The sequence below is a fragment of the Apodemus sylvaticus genome, chromosome 23, assembly GCF_947179515.1.
Source record: "Apodemus sylvaticus chromosome 23, mApoSyl1.1, whole genome shotgun sequence".
NCBI classification, from domain to species: domain Eukaryota; kingdom Metazoa; phylum Chordata; class Mammalia; order Rodentia; family Muridae; genus Apodemus; species Apodemus sylvaticus.
The window spans coordinates 29,251,818-29,266,692 of record NC_067494.1 but is presented as its reverse complement, the minus strand read 5'-3'; the positions used below and the strand labels follow the sequence as shown (position 1 = coordinate 29,266,692).

Here is a 14,875-nt window from a genome sequence, read left to right as displayed (position 1 = left end):
AATGGGATGTCCCCATCAAGTCTCTCTCTGCGGGCCTCAGGGAAGGCCATGGAAGAGGAGGCAGAAGAGGAGGAGCCAGCAGCAATGGAGGGCACTGAGGAAACAAGGTCTTCTAAATCGACACGAACGCTGCACCTGTCAACTCACACACTGAGGCAGCATGCACAGGGTCTCAACAGGGCTGCACCAGATGAGACCCCGGAGCTGAAAGGCCGGGCCGTATGACCCACCCTCTAAGCCAGGTCCCATACCCAAGTACTAACCTACAAATGAGGACACAGCCAGCAGAAAACTAGCCATCCGTGCCCAGGGCAGCTCAGGGTCTCGCAGGGTCATGCCCTGGCAGGCTCTTCCTGTTTATTTTTAAAATGGTTATTAATCTTACCTCACTTTTATTTTTATGTAATTTTCCTTTTATCTTTTTACCCTATAGGTTGCTTGTGTATGAATTATGGCTTTTAGTTCGGTGTTATTATGGGACACCTGGGTGTGCGAACAATGGGGTCTCTGTTTCCTGTGCCATCTCTTGGGTTCTTATCCTTCAGATCGTCTTGTTTTATCTTACTATGTTTTATTATCAGCCCTTAGAATATTCTTTACGTTCTAAGAAGAGACAGAAATGGGTGGATTCAGCTAGGAGAGGAGGTGAGAAAGAAGTGGAATGGAAAACCATAATCAGGATATATTAAGTGAAGGGAACAAACTATTTTCAATAAAAGGGAAAAAAGACACAGAAGAATCTATGACACCCATTATAATCAATACATTTCCAACTACTAGAAATATGGATCTGGAGCATTAAAAAGAGATCATGTTCATAAATTTCAAGTTTTAGTGGAATGTAATACTTCAATACCATGCTAAATGAGACCTTGTGGTTTCTCACATAGTAACAGAGTTGCTTGCCCAGTGTCCTTACCCATTTTGTGCAAGGTCTATCAGCACTAAGTCCTTTTCCAGGAGAACAACCACAGCATACGGTTCCTGAAAATCTGCAATATGAGAACACTGCATGAACAGACTTTACAGACTCCAGGAGTGGCCGTAGAAAACATCTAGCTGAGTTCCTTGTTTCAATTTCTTGAGTGTTTAGCATTTTCATGGGCCCAGGAGAATTCATATAATTTATATATCTTGGATGAGATAAATGTATAAAATACTCCATTCAAAATCCTAATGTATTTGTAAAGAAGAGTAAGACAAGAACCCCAAAGAAACTTTTTTGATATCACATTATCAAGGATGTAGCAGAGACATCAAAACCGCAATTTGATCCTGACTAGTTATCATTATAGAACGATGGAATAAGCTGATAGAGTTCTGTAATCCATTTTTACATTACTTAATACATGTCTGTTAATAACTACAAAATGAATTGCATCTTTGAAGTTCACAGAGATCCAAATGTGATGAAAAGATAGTCATGGAAGTGCATTCTGTGTCGGCCTGTCCTGCTCTGGTGCCCCTACCTGCCTGATTACTGTCAGTCTAGATGCTGTCATGAGGAATAGTTCAGAAATGACTAGCAGTGAGTTTGGTACACTGAGCAAAGTGGCCTCTCAGAACAGCTGTGCCTAAGCCTATAAGGTGAAGGCTTAACTGAAGGGTGAAGACAGCTTTCCCGACAAAGACAGAGTTGTGAGTGAGGTTTAAACCTAGAACTCCTCCCTGAGAATCACACATGTTTCAGAACCATGACTTTAACTCATTCTGGACTTTTCCAGCCTGTTAGTACTGCAATCCTTCATGTATACACACACATACCTAGTGCAATCAATTACACACACACACACACACACACATAAATCTCTGCTGAAATCTCTGGAGAAATCAAGGAAAATACTGTCTTGAGGAATTTAAATTACTCAATATGCTCCGTGTCTGTCTTTGAATGGTAGTTAATATTAATGTACACTATGGAAGAGATAAGGTGTACTGAAAACCATCAGCTGAAATAAAATGGGCCATGTAACCAAGGCAGAACCTCTTCCCCTAAGGCACCAGAAGGGTGGGATAGGAGACCCCGTACGGCAGCACACATCCCCTTTGACTGTGAGTGTGTGTGTATGCAGTGAGCCTCACCATTTGGATATGGCGTTTCACAGAGTGTAAGAAAGTCAACGATGGAATAGTCCATTTCCAGCACCGCTGTGCTTTTCCCGTGCATCACTGTTAAGCAAGGTCTTCTTCCCACGGTATCATAGGATAAGCCTCCTGACAAAATAATAAAAGGTTCCCTGGGGATAAAAAACAAAGGATGATTGCAAATATCTGAATGGACACTATTTTTTTCTGCAGCATCATATAGTTATTCAGTAACAATATCCTCTAAAAGATTATATATCACATAATGGAAGAATTATACGTAGAATGTTTGATGTGATTAAATTCAAACCTAGTTTGCTAAAAACTAAAGTATAATAAACATGGGCATGGGCCACACCTGACTGTAGACCTGCTCTTTGTGCTTATTTTATTTCCTGTGGACAGTCACCACAAAGGCTTCTGTAAGTTTCTGAGTGGCTTCTACATTGGTCCTAACAAGGCTACTCAACAAATGTCCCCAAGAAAATCTCCTGGCATCGGGAGCTTTAGTATTGTAGCGCTGCGACTATTCAAGGACACCGCAGGACTGTACGTGTTATAAACACTTGATAAGTGGGAAGAGTCGTTCAAGCATTCCTTCAGGCTTCAATGTTCTCCAAGAATCTCCTATATTAACGCTATATGAAGTCCTACTCAGACATTCTGTGGGCTGTCTGCCTCTGTAATCCATAAGTTTCCAGTACACAACACCATGCCTGCCCTCACTACCCAGATTAGTCATTATGAAAAATATATGACTTACCTACATCTGTTATAAAGCTACTCTCAGTATCTTTTCATATATCACAATATGGGTCACACATTAGGTTTGAATTTGAACCACATATGTTTACCCTTAACTTGATTTGCTATTCCTTTATATGAAGTTATTTAACATGCAGCATGCATACAAATCATTCTAAATCGCCTACATATAAATTTTTTTAAAAAAATCTTTTTATAATTTTGAAAAATTTTTCCATCAGCTTTTACTTTATTTTCAGTGAAAGGTATATCTCTGCAAATGTGCACATGAGTGCAGGCTCTGAAGCTGGCCAGAGAGGACATCATATTTCCTGGAGCTGGAGGACAGGCCCTCACCAGCTTCCAGACGTGGGTGATGGAAACCAAATTGTGTCTTCTGCAATAACAGTATGCGCTCTCAACTGTTAGCCTCCATCTTCAGCCCTTACTTGTTGTGTTTTAGCATCTAGAAAAGGCTTCTGTAAGGCCTACATATTTATTTTCATGATACCATCCTACTTCTTTCCCCAGTGTGGAACTTTCAAGTCTGTAAATCTACCATAAGTAGCAAATGGTGACCTCCAGGGGTAATAGGGCCAGGCCTGGAGCCCAAGCACCTGCACTGCCATCCTTGCTCTGAGCAAGTTGGACCCACACTGAGGAAGTGGAGACCTACTGTCCAGCCCTAACCATCAGACACTGAGGAAATGGAGGCCTACTGCCAGGCCCTAATCCTCAGACACTGAGGAAATGGAGGCCTACTGCCAGGCCCTAACCCTCAGACACCGAGGAAATGGAGGCCTACTGCCAGGCCCTAACCCTCAGACACTGAGGAAATGGAGGCCTACTGCCAGGCCCTAACCCTCAGACACCGAGGAAATGGAGGCCTACTGCCAGGCCCTAACCCTCAGACACTGAGGAAATGGAGGCCTATTGTCCGGCCCTAATCCTCAGACACCGAGAAATGGAGGCCTACTGCCAGGCCCTAACCCTCAGACACCGAGGAAATGGAGGCCTACTACCAGGCCCTAACCTTCAGACACCAAGGAAATGGAGGCTTACTACTAGGCCCTAACCCTCAGACACTGAGGAAATGGAGGCCTACTGCCAGGCCCTAACCCTCAGACACCGAGGAAATGGAGGCCTACTGCCAGGCCCTAACCCTCAGACACTGAGGAAATGGAGGCCTACTGTCCAGCCCTAACCCTCAGACACTGAGGAAATGGAGGCCTACTGCCAGGCCCTAACCCTCAGACACCGAGGAAATGGAGGCCTACTACCAGGCCCTAACCTTCAGACACCAAGGAAATGGAGGCTTACTACTAGGCCCTAACCCTCAGACACTGAGGAAATGGAGGCCTACTGCCAGGCCCTAACCCTCAGACACCGAGGAAATGGAGGCCTACTGCCAGGCCCTAACCCTCAGACACTGAGGAAATGGAGGCCTACTGTCCAGCCCTAACCCTCAGACACTGAGGAAATGGAGGCCTACTGCCAGGCCCTAACCCTCAGACACCGAGGAAATGGAGGCCTACTACCAGGCCCTAACCTTCAGACACCAAGGAAATGGAGGCTTACTACTAGGCCCTAACCCTCAGACACTGAGGAAATGGAGGCCTACTGCCAGGCCCTAACCCTCAGACACCGAGGAAATGGAGGCCTACTGCCAGGCCCTAACCCTCAGACACTGAGGAAATGGAGGCCTACTGTCCAGCCCTAACCCTCAGACACTGAGGAAATGGAGGCCTACTGCCAGGCCCTAACCCTCAGACACTGAGGAAATGGAGGCCTATTGTCCGGCCCTAACCCTCAGACATCGAGGAAATGGAGGCCTATTACCAGGCCCTAACCCTCTGACACCGAGGAAATGAAGACCTACTGCCAGGCCCTAACCCTCAGACACTGAGGAAATGGAGGCCTACTGCCAGGCCCTAACCCTCAGACACTGAGTAAATGGGGGCCTACTGTCCAGCCCTAACCCTCAGACACTGAGGAAATGGAGGCCTCTGTCTCATCAAAATATATTTTCTATGAAGTCTTTTTTTTAAAAAAAAACTGTTATTCACTGCTTTATCTAAAATAGTGCTCACAACACTAGGAAAAGATATACTAACTATCCTTCAAATGTATTAATAAAAAATATGTTTCATTAACCATTTTCTACCTATTATTTATGATCACTATTAATGTGATTTAGATATTATTTTTCTGGCTAAACTCCAAAAATACAATTTCAAAAATGTACCCTGAATAAAACCATACTCTATAACCATTGTTTCAAATTCTAATCATTGTGTGGCTATCATCCCAGTGCACAGATACTGTTTAATTTTCTTGTACTTATCACATACAATGAATAAATACAAACCCATCTCTTTTCTTCTTTGCTGTTACTATAACACACAACTAAATTAAAAAGAGTTTTCTGGTGAATAAATATTTCTCAAATGTTTACAGAGTAGGATCCATGTGTAGTTTTTAGAAGTGGTGTTTCAAGAAGTATATGCAAGTATTTATTTATTTTTTACATACAACCAATAAACAAGCAAACAATGATGTCAGCATCAAAAGCAGGAGTAGAGGACAGCTGGGCCACATTACCATGCCGGGACCCTCCCTGAAGACTGCCTTAGTGAAGCGATTGGTTCACACAGCCTTAACTAACACTACAGCAGTTAGCTGGGATTCTCTTCCTAAGACAAGTGATTTGTTGTCTGTGGCTTTCCAAGCTCTCTTTCTTTTATAAAAGTGAGAGGAAAAATGATGATGCTTTTAACACAATTTGAAAGGGATGCCAACTGACTTGCCACCAAGTAGTCTTCTATTTCCTAGTAAGTCTGTTAACCCTGACGATAATGATGCATTTTCCTGTGGTATATGCTATTCTGCTATGTGTGGCTGCCAAGAAACATGCATCTAACTTACAAAGTTCCAACTAAGTGCACTACACCCAAACTTTAAGAAGAAAATATTAGCCCTCCACCACAATATGTTAGTTGTGCAAAACTATAAATTTCAAACATTTAACTCTACAAACCATAAGCTGTAACGTTTCAAAGTTGTACCTGGCATTTGGACTTCTAACAAGTCTGATGACCTAGATTATTTCTAGGCAATCTATGAATTATGAAGGTGAAGAAGATTTGATCTTTTTTAAACAAAAAGGGTAGCCTTTCAGATGGTCTGAGGTGTTCTAGCGGTGACATAATTTTACTCTAACTTTAAGGAGAATGTCAGTACACTCTGTGAAAGGCAGCGGCTGTCAACCAGATGCTCACTTAGAGGATATCTGAGTCAGGGAGATGTCCCTTTGCAGGTTTTCCAATCTGACTGGAAGCATTTAAGAAGCACATCAGTCTCTGAACATGCTTCCTTCCTTTTAGGAAACTCCCCACCCAGCCTAGAAGATAGCTTTAGGTTGTATTGTGTTCCCGTAAGAAGCCTTTCCTACTGAAAGAACCAACTTTATCTCCAGAGAGCTACACATAAGTGATTCACCCAATGTAATTCTATGATAACATCATCTATGTTCTGATTTAAGTATTTTTGAGTATTTGTGCTTTGGGAAATAAACAACTGCTCTCACATCCAGTCTAGTCACACAGGTGACATACTGGGGCAAGTCCAGTGAAACAGTTAAGGTGGAGCAATGAGCTGGCTGCAGGAGTAAGGCCAAGCCACCAACACGAGGACAGATGACGTAAGCAGAATGCAGAGAGCTGGCTGCTCTGAATGCAGTTCCCTGCAGGGAAGCACTCATACACGAATACAGATGAAAATAATTGAGTATTGGAAAGATCCTAAGTCAGGGGACAGCTTTGTTTGAGGAAACAAGGTACAATCACAATACTCAAGGTGTTCCAGGTAATGGGATACATGGCTCTGAATCCAGAAAACAAGCTGTGCACTCTACTAGGCTCTATGGTATTGACCACCACCTTTCCAACCACAATTTCTTTCATTGGCTTTATAGAATACTTGGAAAGTTCTACAACTTTTTATTTGCCTAATCCCATTTTTAAAACAGTCCAATCAACAATTCTACTGCCCCAAAAAGCCTTCCTTGACCATCCACTCTCACAGGGAGTCTCTGCTGCATGCCCCTAAGAACGTCCTCCACATCCGGACTCTGCCTGGACTACGAGGAACTCCCGTGTTTCCTTATCTTCCCTCTGCAATCTCTGTTACTCTGGACCCTCACTAGGTCACACATGCATACATAAATGTGAAACCGGTACGTGAAAGACATTTTAAGTACTATTAAAGGATAATATTAAATAACTCCCATGCTCTCCCTACCTGCCTGAAGCCCGACCCTTGGACTCAGCATACCAGAGCAAAGAAGGCCCAAGACAGAAGACTCAAGTGAGCCTCCTGACCAATGCTCACACTAAAGCTGAAGAAACTAAATAATTAAGAATCAAGCAGTAAATGACCCTCTGCCTTAAACAATAATGAAGAAGCACAGAAGTAGCACTGAGTGTGTGGCAGAACTACTTGGTGTCCTACTAAGTTTCTGAGGAAATGTAAGAGGATAGGTTGATAATTAGCCCTCCTAACAGAGTCTGGGCAATAATTAGCACTCTATTATTATTCATTAATCAGACATGAAACTCTGCATTGTCAATTTTATGTGATTATCTACATTACTAACTATATGTATTACTAATCTTTTACATCATCGACACTTGATTTCAAATGGAAAGTACAACTCTATTTCATAGGGAACACAACAATCACTACTGTAAATCATCAATGTCTAACCTGGGTGGTCTGATCGAAATATGTGACCTTATATCCTGCATCAAAAATGTAAACAAAAAATGTTTACATTTATTTTTTGAATATACGATAATAGTAAATAGACTGGTGAATAAACTTGTTTAAATAAGTGACCCTGGAAGGTGTCACATCCCATTCTTCCTTTTTGAACTGTTTATTCTGTATTAATATACACTGTCAAAACTTAAGCTTCATACTCAAGAGGTTTTCTGAGTCCCAGTAGAGACTCCGGATGTAGATTCTTGAACAACATTGGAACCATTAAGACCCTGTAGGCTGTCTGAAAGACCAATGTGTTTTACACAGAGATGGAGAAGTACAAGGTTATGGTTTTCAGAGTTGCCTCTTCGGTTTTCAAGTCAACAGGGGAAACCTATGTCTGTTAATCTAGGTTGTCAACTTGACAGAATGTAAACAGCTGGATGCGGCTGTAAAGGTGTTTGCAGGAGGCTTAACTGTGATAAGTTAACTTCCCTCACTGTGGGAGGAGATGTTATATACCTGCTGTTCTGAATGAAAATAAGTGAGATATTCATCCTCTTTCTTTGTTGGATCTTTGTGAAGTTTTGGTATCAGCATAACTGTGGCTTCATAGAATGAATTGAGCAGTGTTCCCTCTGTTTCTATTTTGTAGAATACTTTGAAGAGAATTGATATTAAATATTTTTTGAAAGTCTGATAGAATTCTGCACTAAACCTATCTGCTCCTGGGTGTTTTTTGGTTGGGAGACTTTTAATGACTGCTTTTATTTCTTTAGGGACTGTTTAGATGGTTTACCTGATTCCAATTTAACTTTGGTATTTGGTATCTGTCTAGAAAATTGTTCATTTCATCCAGATTTTCCAGTTGTGCTGAGTATAGGCTTTTGTAGTAGGATCTGATGAGTTTTCGAATTTCCTCAGTTTCTGTTGTTATATCTCCAGGTTCATTTCTGCTTTTGTTGATCTGGACACTATCTCTGTGCCCTCTGGTTAGTCTGGCTTGTGCAGAACACAGCCGTTCATCTCGCTGCTGCCTCCAGCTGCACTGCACAGAACATGAGCACATATCGTGTGTTCCGTTCACACAGCCAGAGCGGCTCGCACTGAGTCAGGCCCTGCCATGGGGGCAAGTACACACTCCTAATGCGAGCCGAAGCAAGTCCCTCTTCTCGAAGCTGTTTCTATCAGCCATTCTGTCAGAGTGACAAGGAGCCATAGAGCACACACAGTTTCTGTTTTGTTTTATTTTGTTTAAGATATCTATCACATGAAACCTCCTCAATAGCTAAGAAAGACCGTCTTTTCTATTATCTATCTATGGGTTCCCTCTATGGCTTTTCCAATCTTCATTTTTAGACTTTGTAGTTTCAACATCTCCCTCTATGCTCCAATATATGTGCCAAGAGAGACCTTCCCTAATTTAAAATAAAAACAGGAAATCACGTCTCTTAATCTTGGGAAACATGCCTGAGTTTTATATCTACTTTTGAATTCAGTGAATACATGTCCTAAGCCAGTATTTTATACCATAAGGTATAAAATTTTGTTTCCTTTTTTCCATATTTTACTTAATCTTTTTCTTTTCAAATGTATAATATTATCAAAGTAAAATTTATAAAATAATATTAATGTGTAACATTAGAAAGTATATATTTCATTGTAACATTTCATCTACAAATACACTCCATGCTCCCTGGTCCCTTTAACCTCCCTTTTGACTTCTTCCCTTTCCTTGCCTTTTCTACATTAACTTCCTATAGAAATTTAAATTTAGATTCTTCTTACAAGAGAAAATGTGAAATGTATGTCTGAACTGGGTTATTTTGATTCCCATAAAAATTCATTCTCCTGACATTGTCATAATTTCATCCTTTATACTGAATATGATTCCACTGTGAATAAACACTGGATTTTCCTCATCTGTTTATAAACCTTTAGGGCAAGTTTCATAATTTAACTATTGTGAGAAAAAGCAATTAATATAGGTGTGCATGTGCGAGTCTGTTAAACATTTGTTTCTTGGATTAAATTTGTTCTCTGACAATTACACCCATACACACACACACACACACACACACACAAACACGCACAAGCATGCACAAGCATGCATGTGTGCACACACATGCACACACACACACTATTATGAATAACCCTCACACACGCATGCACACACATGCATGCACACATGCACACACACGCACACACTATTATGAACAATCCCCCCCACATGCACACACGCATGCACACACATATGTACACACACATGCACATGCATGCACGTGCATGACACACACACGCACACACACATGCACACACACATGCACACACATGTACGCACACATATGCACACACATGCACACGTGCATGCATGTGCATGCGCACACACACACACACACACATAGCACACAGCACATACGCACACACGCTATAATGAATAGCCCACCCATCCATGTTCTCTTAGCTCTCTCCCACTCTTACTATTCCCATCTGTACAAATCCATTTCCCAGATTCATGATTTTGTTTTCGTTCTGCGGCTCATTTTGTTGAACCATCTGTGCGAGCACTGACTGGCACCTGGTGGGTTCACTAGTGTGTGCACAACTTAAGACAATGACCCACCTCCCTGTATCTATCAGTCATATGGAATGAGATGTAGGACCCTGTTTCCTTCCTGCATCCCTGCTTGGCTGTTGGCTGGGTGACTCTAAAGCAGACCTAGCCACTGTAGGCACCTCTAGCTGCTGTGCATCCATGGCTGTGATGGCTGTGCCTCGCCAGGTTTCACTGTGTATCCCCGACTGGCCAGAAACTCGGTATGTCAAGAGGCTGGCCTCAAATTTGCAGTAATCAGTGATCTTTCTATCTTCGGAAAGATCCAAATAGGATTATAAGTGTGTGCCTAGTATTGACTTACTCTTTGGACATATATCCAAAAGTGGTATATAGCTGAATATTTGATATTGATTTCAAGTTTATACTCCAGTTATGCCAGTCTATATCCCCATTAGGCATAATGGGCCCCCTTTTCCATATTCCTGTCAGCACCTGCTGTTTTATGTATTTGCAAATAGCCAGGGTGTAGGGGGGTGGGGCTTTAAAGATGAGACAGCTGCTTTCATCAAGTTTAATACATAAACAGATACATGCAATCAATAAATATAATTGCATGTATACATCCTAGAACAGAAAACTGCACCTCTGAAGAGCATATTTCTGAAGGCCCTAAGAAAGAAGAAAAGGAGAAGGGTCCTTGCTCCTAGAATGACTTGTAAGCAAAGAGAAGAAAATATACAAGACCTCTGGATGATGACAGTTCTCTACAATCTCACGATTTGCCAATAGGAAATGAAGCAGCAGGTGGGCAGGGCCTGGCTTAAGTACTTCTATCCAAACAAAGAAGAAAGCCATGAAGCAAAGGAAAATAAGATCTTATTTAATTTATCGAATTTTCTATCCCAGGTAAGAGAAGGAGGAGTGAGTGTGAGAAGACAGTAAAGGACGACCCTACTGATCACATGAAATAGCTCACACTAAAGCCTACAGTGCAGAAGAGCAATGCAGCACTTTAAAATTTCCATTTCATCTGTGACAGGATCAGTGCTGCCTTCCTGGTGTGGAGCCTGACTACAGCAGTAGCAGCAGCAGCTTGGTCCAGTCCACAGAGGCGGCAGGCTAGCCACTGCGGGAAGGGGCGGGGCCTCAGTGTAGGGGCGGGGCCTCAGCAGCTCTGTCCACAGAGGCGGCAGGCTAGCCACTGAGGGCAGGGGCGGGGCCTCAGTGTAGGGAGCTTGACTGTAGCAGGCAGGCTAGCCACTGCGGGCAGAGGCGGGGCTTTGCCCCTTTGTGTGCAGAGCTTAAAGACCTCACTCATAAGCACACATTTTTTTTTCTGGTTTGTTTCCCTTTTATCTTCTCCTGCTGTTGCTTTTGCTCTTCCTTTTTCCCTATTTTAAGTTTTTTATAATAGAGTAAATGTAACAAACTATAGTTAATTGGTGCCTGAGGCTTTCCTAATGCAGAAAGGTTTCTTACCCACTTGTAGTTTATTATGTACTGGGTAATGTGTAACTCTGTGCATACATGAGCAACTCACTAAAGTCATCCCATCGATTCTACATGTACGTAAAAACAGCAGTATCTAAGCACAAAGCAACCAAATAATTCAAAGATCATACATGTGTCAAAGATCCTATAGTCAGGGTCTCAAAGGTCAACTGAACTGATGTTCTTTCCCCTGGATGTCAATGAAATTATTAATTGTTTCTGAATCAATTCTATGTATTTGCACTAGATCTCACAGGAAGGCTAGGAATGATGAAAAATGATTAAATAAGAATAATCTTTTTCTTTCTTTAAAAAAAAAAAGTCCATGGCCTTTTCTCAAAAGAGGTCAGAAGGCAGATTAGAAGGGGAAGGGAGCAGGCAGCTCTAACACCGGTGTTTACACCGGATATGGAAATGTGCCAACAACATCAGGGTTTCCTGCAGAGTAAATCAACCTGCTCCCTGGCTCTCAATGCACGGTTTCTGATTCAGTTCCTGAGTGGATTGAGGGACGGTCTCAGCTAACCTGCTGTTGGTTCAGCCCCCTCTATTTGAGGTCCACTCAACTCTCCTATACAGATCCCCACTCTTTATCTCCTTGGGTAAAGATAACTATGATGACTAGAATGGAAATAAAAATTCCTTGGGAAGTTAAAATGAAGCAGAATTTTCAAAGAAATTCCTTAAAAGATTTTTTCTAAATGTACATATTAGGTTTATCTATTCAATACAGCATTTATACATAAACTTAAGACATTTAGGCTGTGGGAACCAATTAATCCTTAGACCTACATCATATCAGTGTGGCCAGAGTGTCAGTGCTGGGATGTCACTGACAGACTTGTTTGCCTAGTAACTGCATCCATATCTGTGACCGTCAGATAGTTTTATATGACTTAATTTCTGAATGGATGACTCTTAGCAACACATACAGGATGGAATATATTTTAATTATTTCCCTTTGCCACTTTTCTACACTTTTCACACTAGCAAATATACATTACCATTTCCATGAACCACAGAATATATCATGTCTGGAATTAAAAATAATTCACTTTCCAACATGTAGAAATAAACCCCTAAAGCCAGAAGACCCATGGCTAATGCATCCTATGTATGTTATTAAATGATGAAAGCATAAAGCTTAAGCCCAGGCTAGACTCTTCCACAGTAGGGCTTCAGAATTAACTAGGTAGCTTCCGACGCGGTTGGCCTCGCCGTGTCAGGAGCGCGGCCATCTTACCCAGATCTTGTCGTCTTGAACTCCACCTTGAGGATGGGCTTGCACGGCTCTGGTTTCTTCCCGTCCTTTAACTGTTTTCCTAAAATACATTTTCCTGCATTAAACTCTACATCACTCTCACATTGATAATATATAAACTGAAAAGTAAATCGAGTGAAGCCCACCATTAGGCAAAAGAACTCTTAACTTCATGCATGCATAATCACTAAGATGAAAATAAAATGTCATAAAACCCACCAAGGAATTTTTTTTAAACAGTTCAAGAAATTTCGTACAAAATAAGATATTTTATAGTGATGAAGTTAAATTACTGTGTGAAATACTATCAAGAAAGCAAATAAATAGAATAACTTAATATTTACATGATTAAATCCCTGTAAGAGAAAATGGTACTCAGCCCAAATGTTAACTGTATCTATAGATGAGCAAACAGGATTTCAGTCTGCCTGGTGAATGAACATCTTAAAATACTACAATTTAGGAAAAGAGGTCACATTTCTACCAAATTACCAAGGGCTGCAAATTGTTAATAAATTCAATGACATTTCTTCTAGAGAAAATCTCATGAACCTACTATGGTCAAATGATAAACAAAACAATTGCACTTTCATTATTTAAAAAATATTGTTATTCATCATCTAATTTTAGAGGTTCATGGCAGAAACATAGAAGTCTAAAAAAATGTAAACATCTAGCCTCCATTTGAACAAAAAGCAGATTAATTACTCTCAGCATCATTACATTTCTTCTGGCAAATCACAGAAATTGGAGACGGCCTCAAGGACCCTCCTAAACTCATACTGCACACACTCCACATCCTTCACAACAAGAGCCTTGGGCCAAAGCCCCACCACAGTCTTTACTTCCGGCTTGTTCTTTCCCTTTGTTTACTGTTCAGCAGGTGTGTGTGTGTGTGTGTGTGTGTGTGTGTGTGTGTGCACATGCATGTGTATGTGCACATGCATGTGTGTGTGTGTTTAAATATTTCTCCTTTCACACGCTCTGGTTTGTATTGGGTGCCCAGTAAATACTTAATGAACAAGCAAGTCCTGGCTATTTCTTTGGGATAAGTTCTGAGGTAAAGGACATTTGAATAAATGGTTTTCCAGAAAGTCTGTGACCTTCTATGTTTCCACTGGCAGTCCAAAGACCAATACCTCAGGAGACACACAAACAAGACATACTTGATATCAGGCCATTAAAGTATATGAAACAAAATTGCACCAAACAAGGTAAAATCAGATGGGTCAATAATAATAGTTAAGGACTTCCATACCTCCATTTCTAGAGGACAGAAGTTCCTATGGATAAGAGAACTGAAAATCACCAAGAAAATTGAAGCTTCTAATTTTAATTAGATTAAAAGACATCTACAAAGCATACTACCTAACAAAACAGAATATACATTCTTTTCAAGTACATTTAAAACGTTTTCAAAGCAGACCTGATTAGGCAATAAAAGAAATCTTAATAGTATTTAGAAGGATAAATTCATGCAAGATGATGTCTCCAACCAAAAGAGAATGAAGTTAGAAAACAACAGCAAGAAAAAAAATGGAGATACTAAGGCTATGCCAACATACACATTACTAAGAAACCAGAATTAAAGAAATTTGGGTGATTCTCTGAGGTGAGACAACCTTTACTGACTTTTAGCCAGATTGAGAAAAGAGCAAAGAACAAGTCACAGAGTCAGAGGCAGAATTACAAAACGAGGGAGCTGGAGTCGCAGCCCAGCGGTTAGGAGCATGCACTGTTCTTACAGAGGATCACAACTCAGCTCCCAGCACTCATGCTGTACAGTAACTACAGCCCCAGAGCCTTCCCTGACCTCTGTCTGCACTGCACTCGAGCACAAATACACACACACACACACACACACACACACACTAAAAATAAAAATATAAAAGTCCTAGGAAGTTAAGTACTGAAACTGACTCAAGAAGAAACAGTCAATCTAAATAGATTGTTGAACAAATACAGAGGTTAAAAAT

The 14,875-nt window shown here is 41.1% G+C and overlaps 1 protein-coding gene across 5 annotated transcripts in view; it reads right to left on the bottom strand.

The window, feature by feature from the left end:
* Positions 1-14,875, bottom strand: part of Stxbp5 (syntaxin binding protein 5) — a 147,888-nt gene that overhangs the window by 65,120 nt on the left and 67,893 nt on the right. For all 5 annotated transcript variants that reach the window (XM_052169259.1, XM_052169260.1, XM_052169261.1 and 2 more), the window contains exons 9-11: positions 12,882-12,960; positions 2,083-2,237; positions 920-992 (exon numbers count right to left, since the gene is read on the bottom strand). In XM_052169259.1, the coding sequence (XP_052025219.1) occupies positions 920-992; positions 2,083-2,237; positions 12,882-12,960 (307 nt within the window). The remainder of the gene's footprint in view (positions 1-919; positions 993-2,082; positions 2,238-12,881; positions 12,961-14,875) is intronic.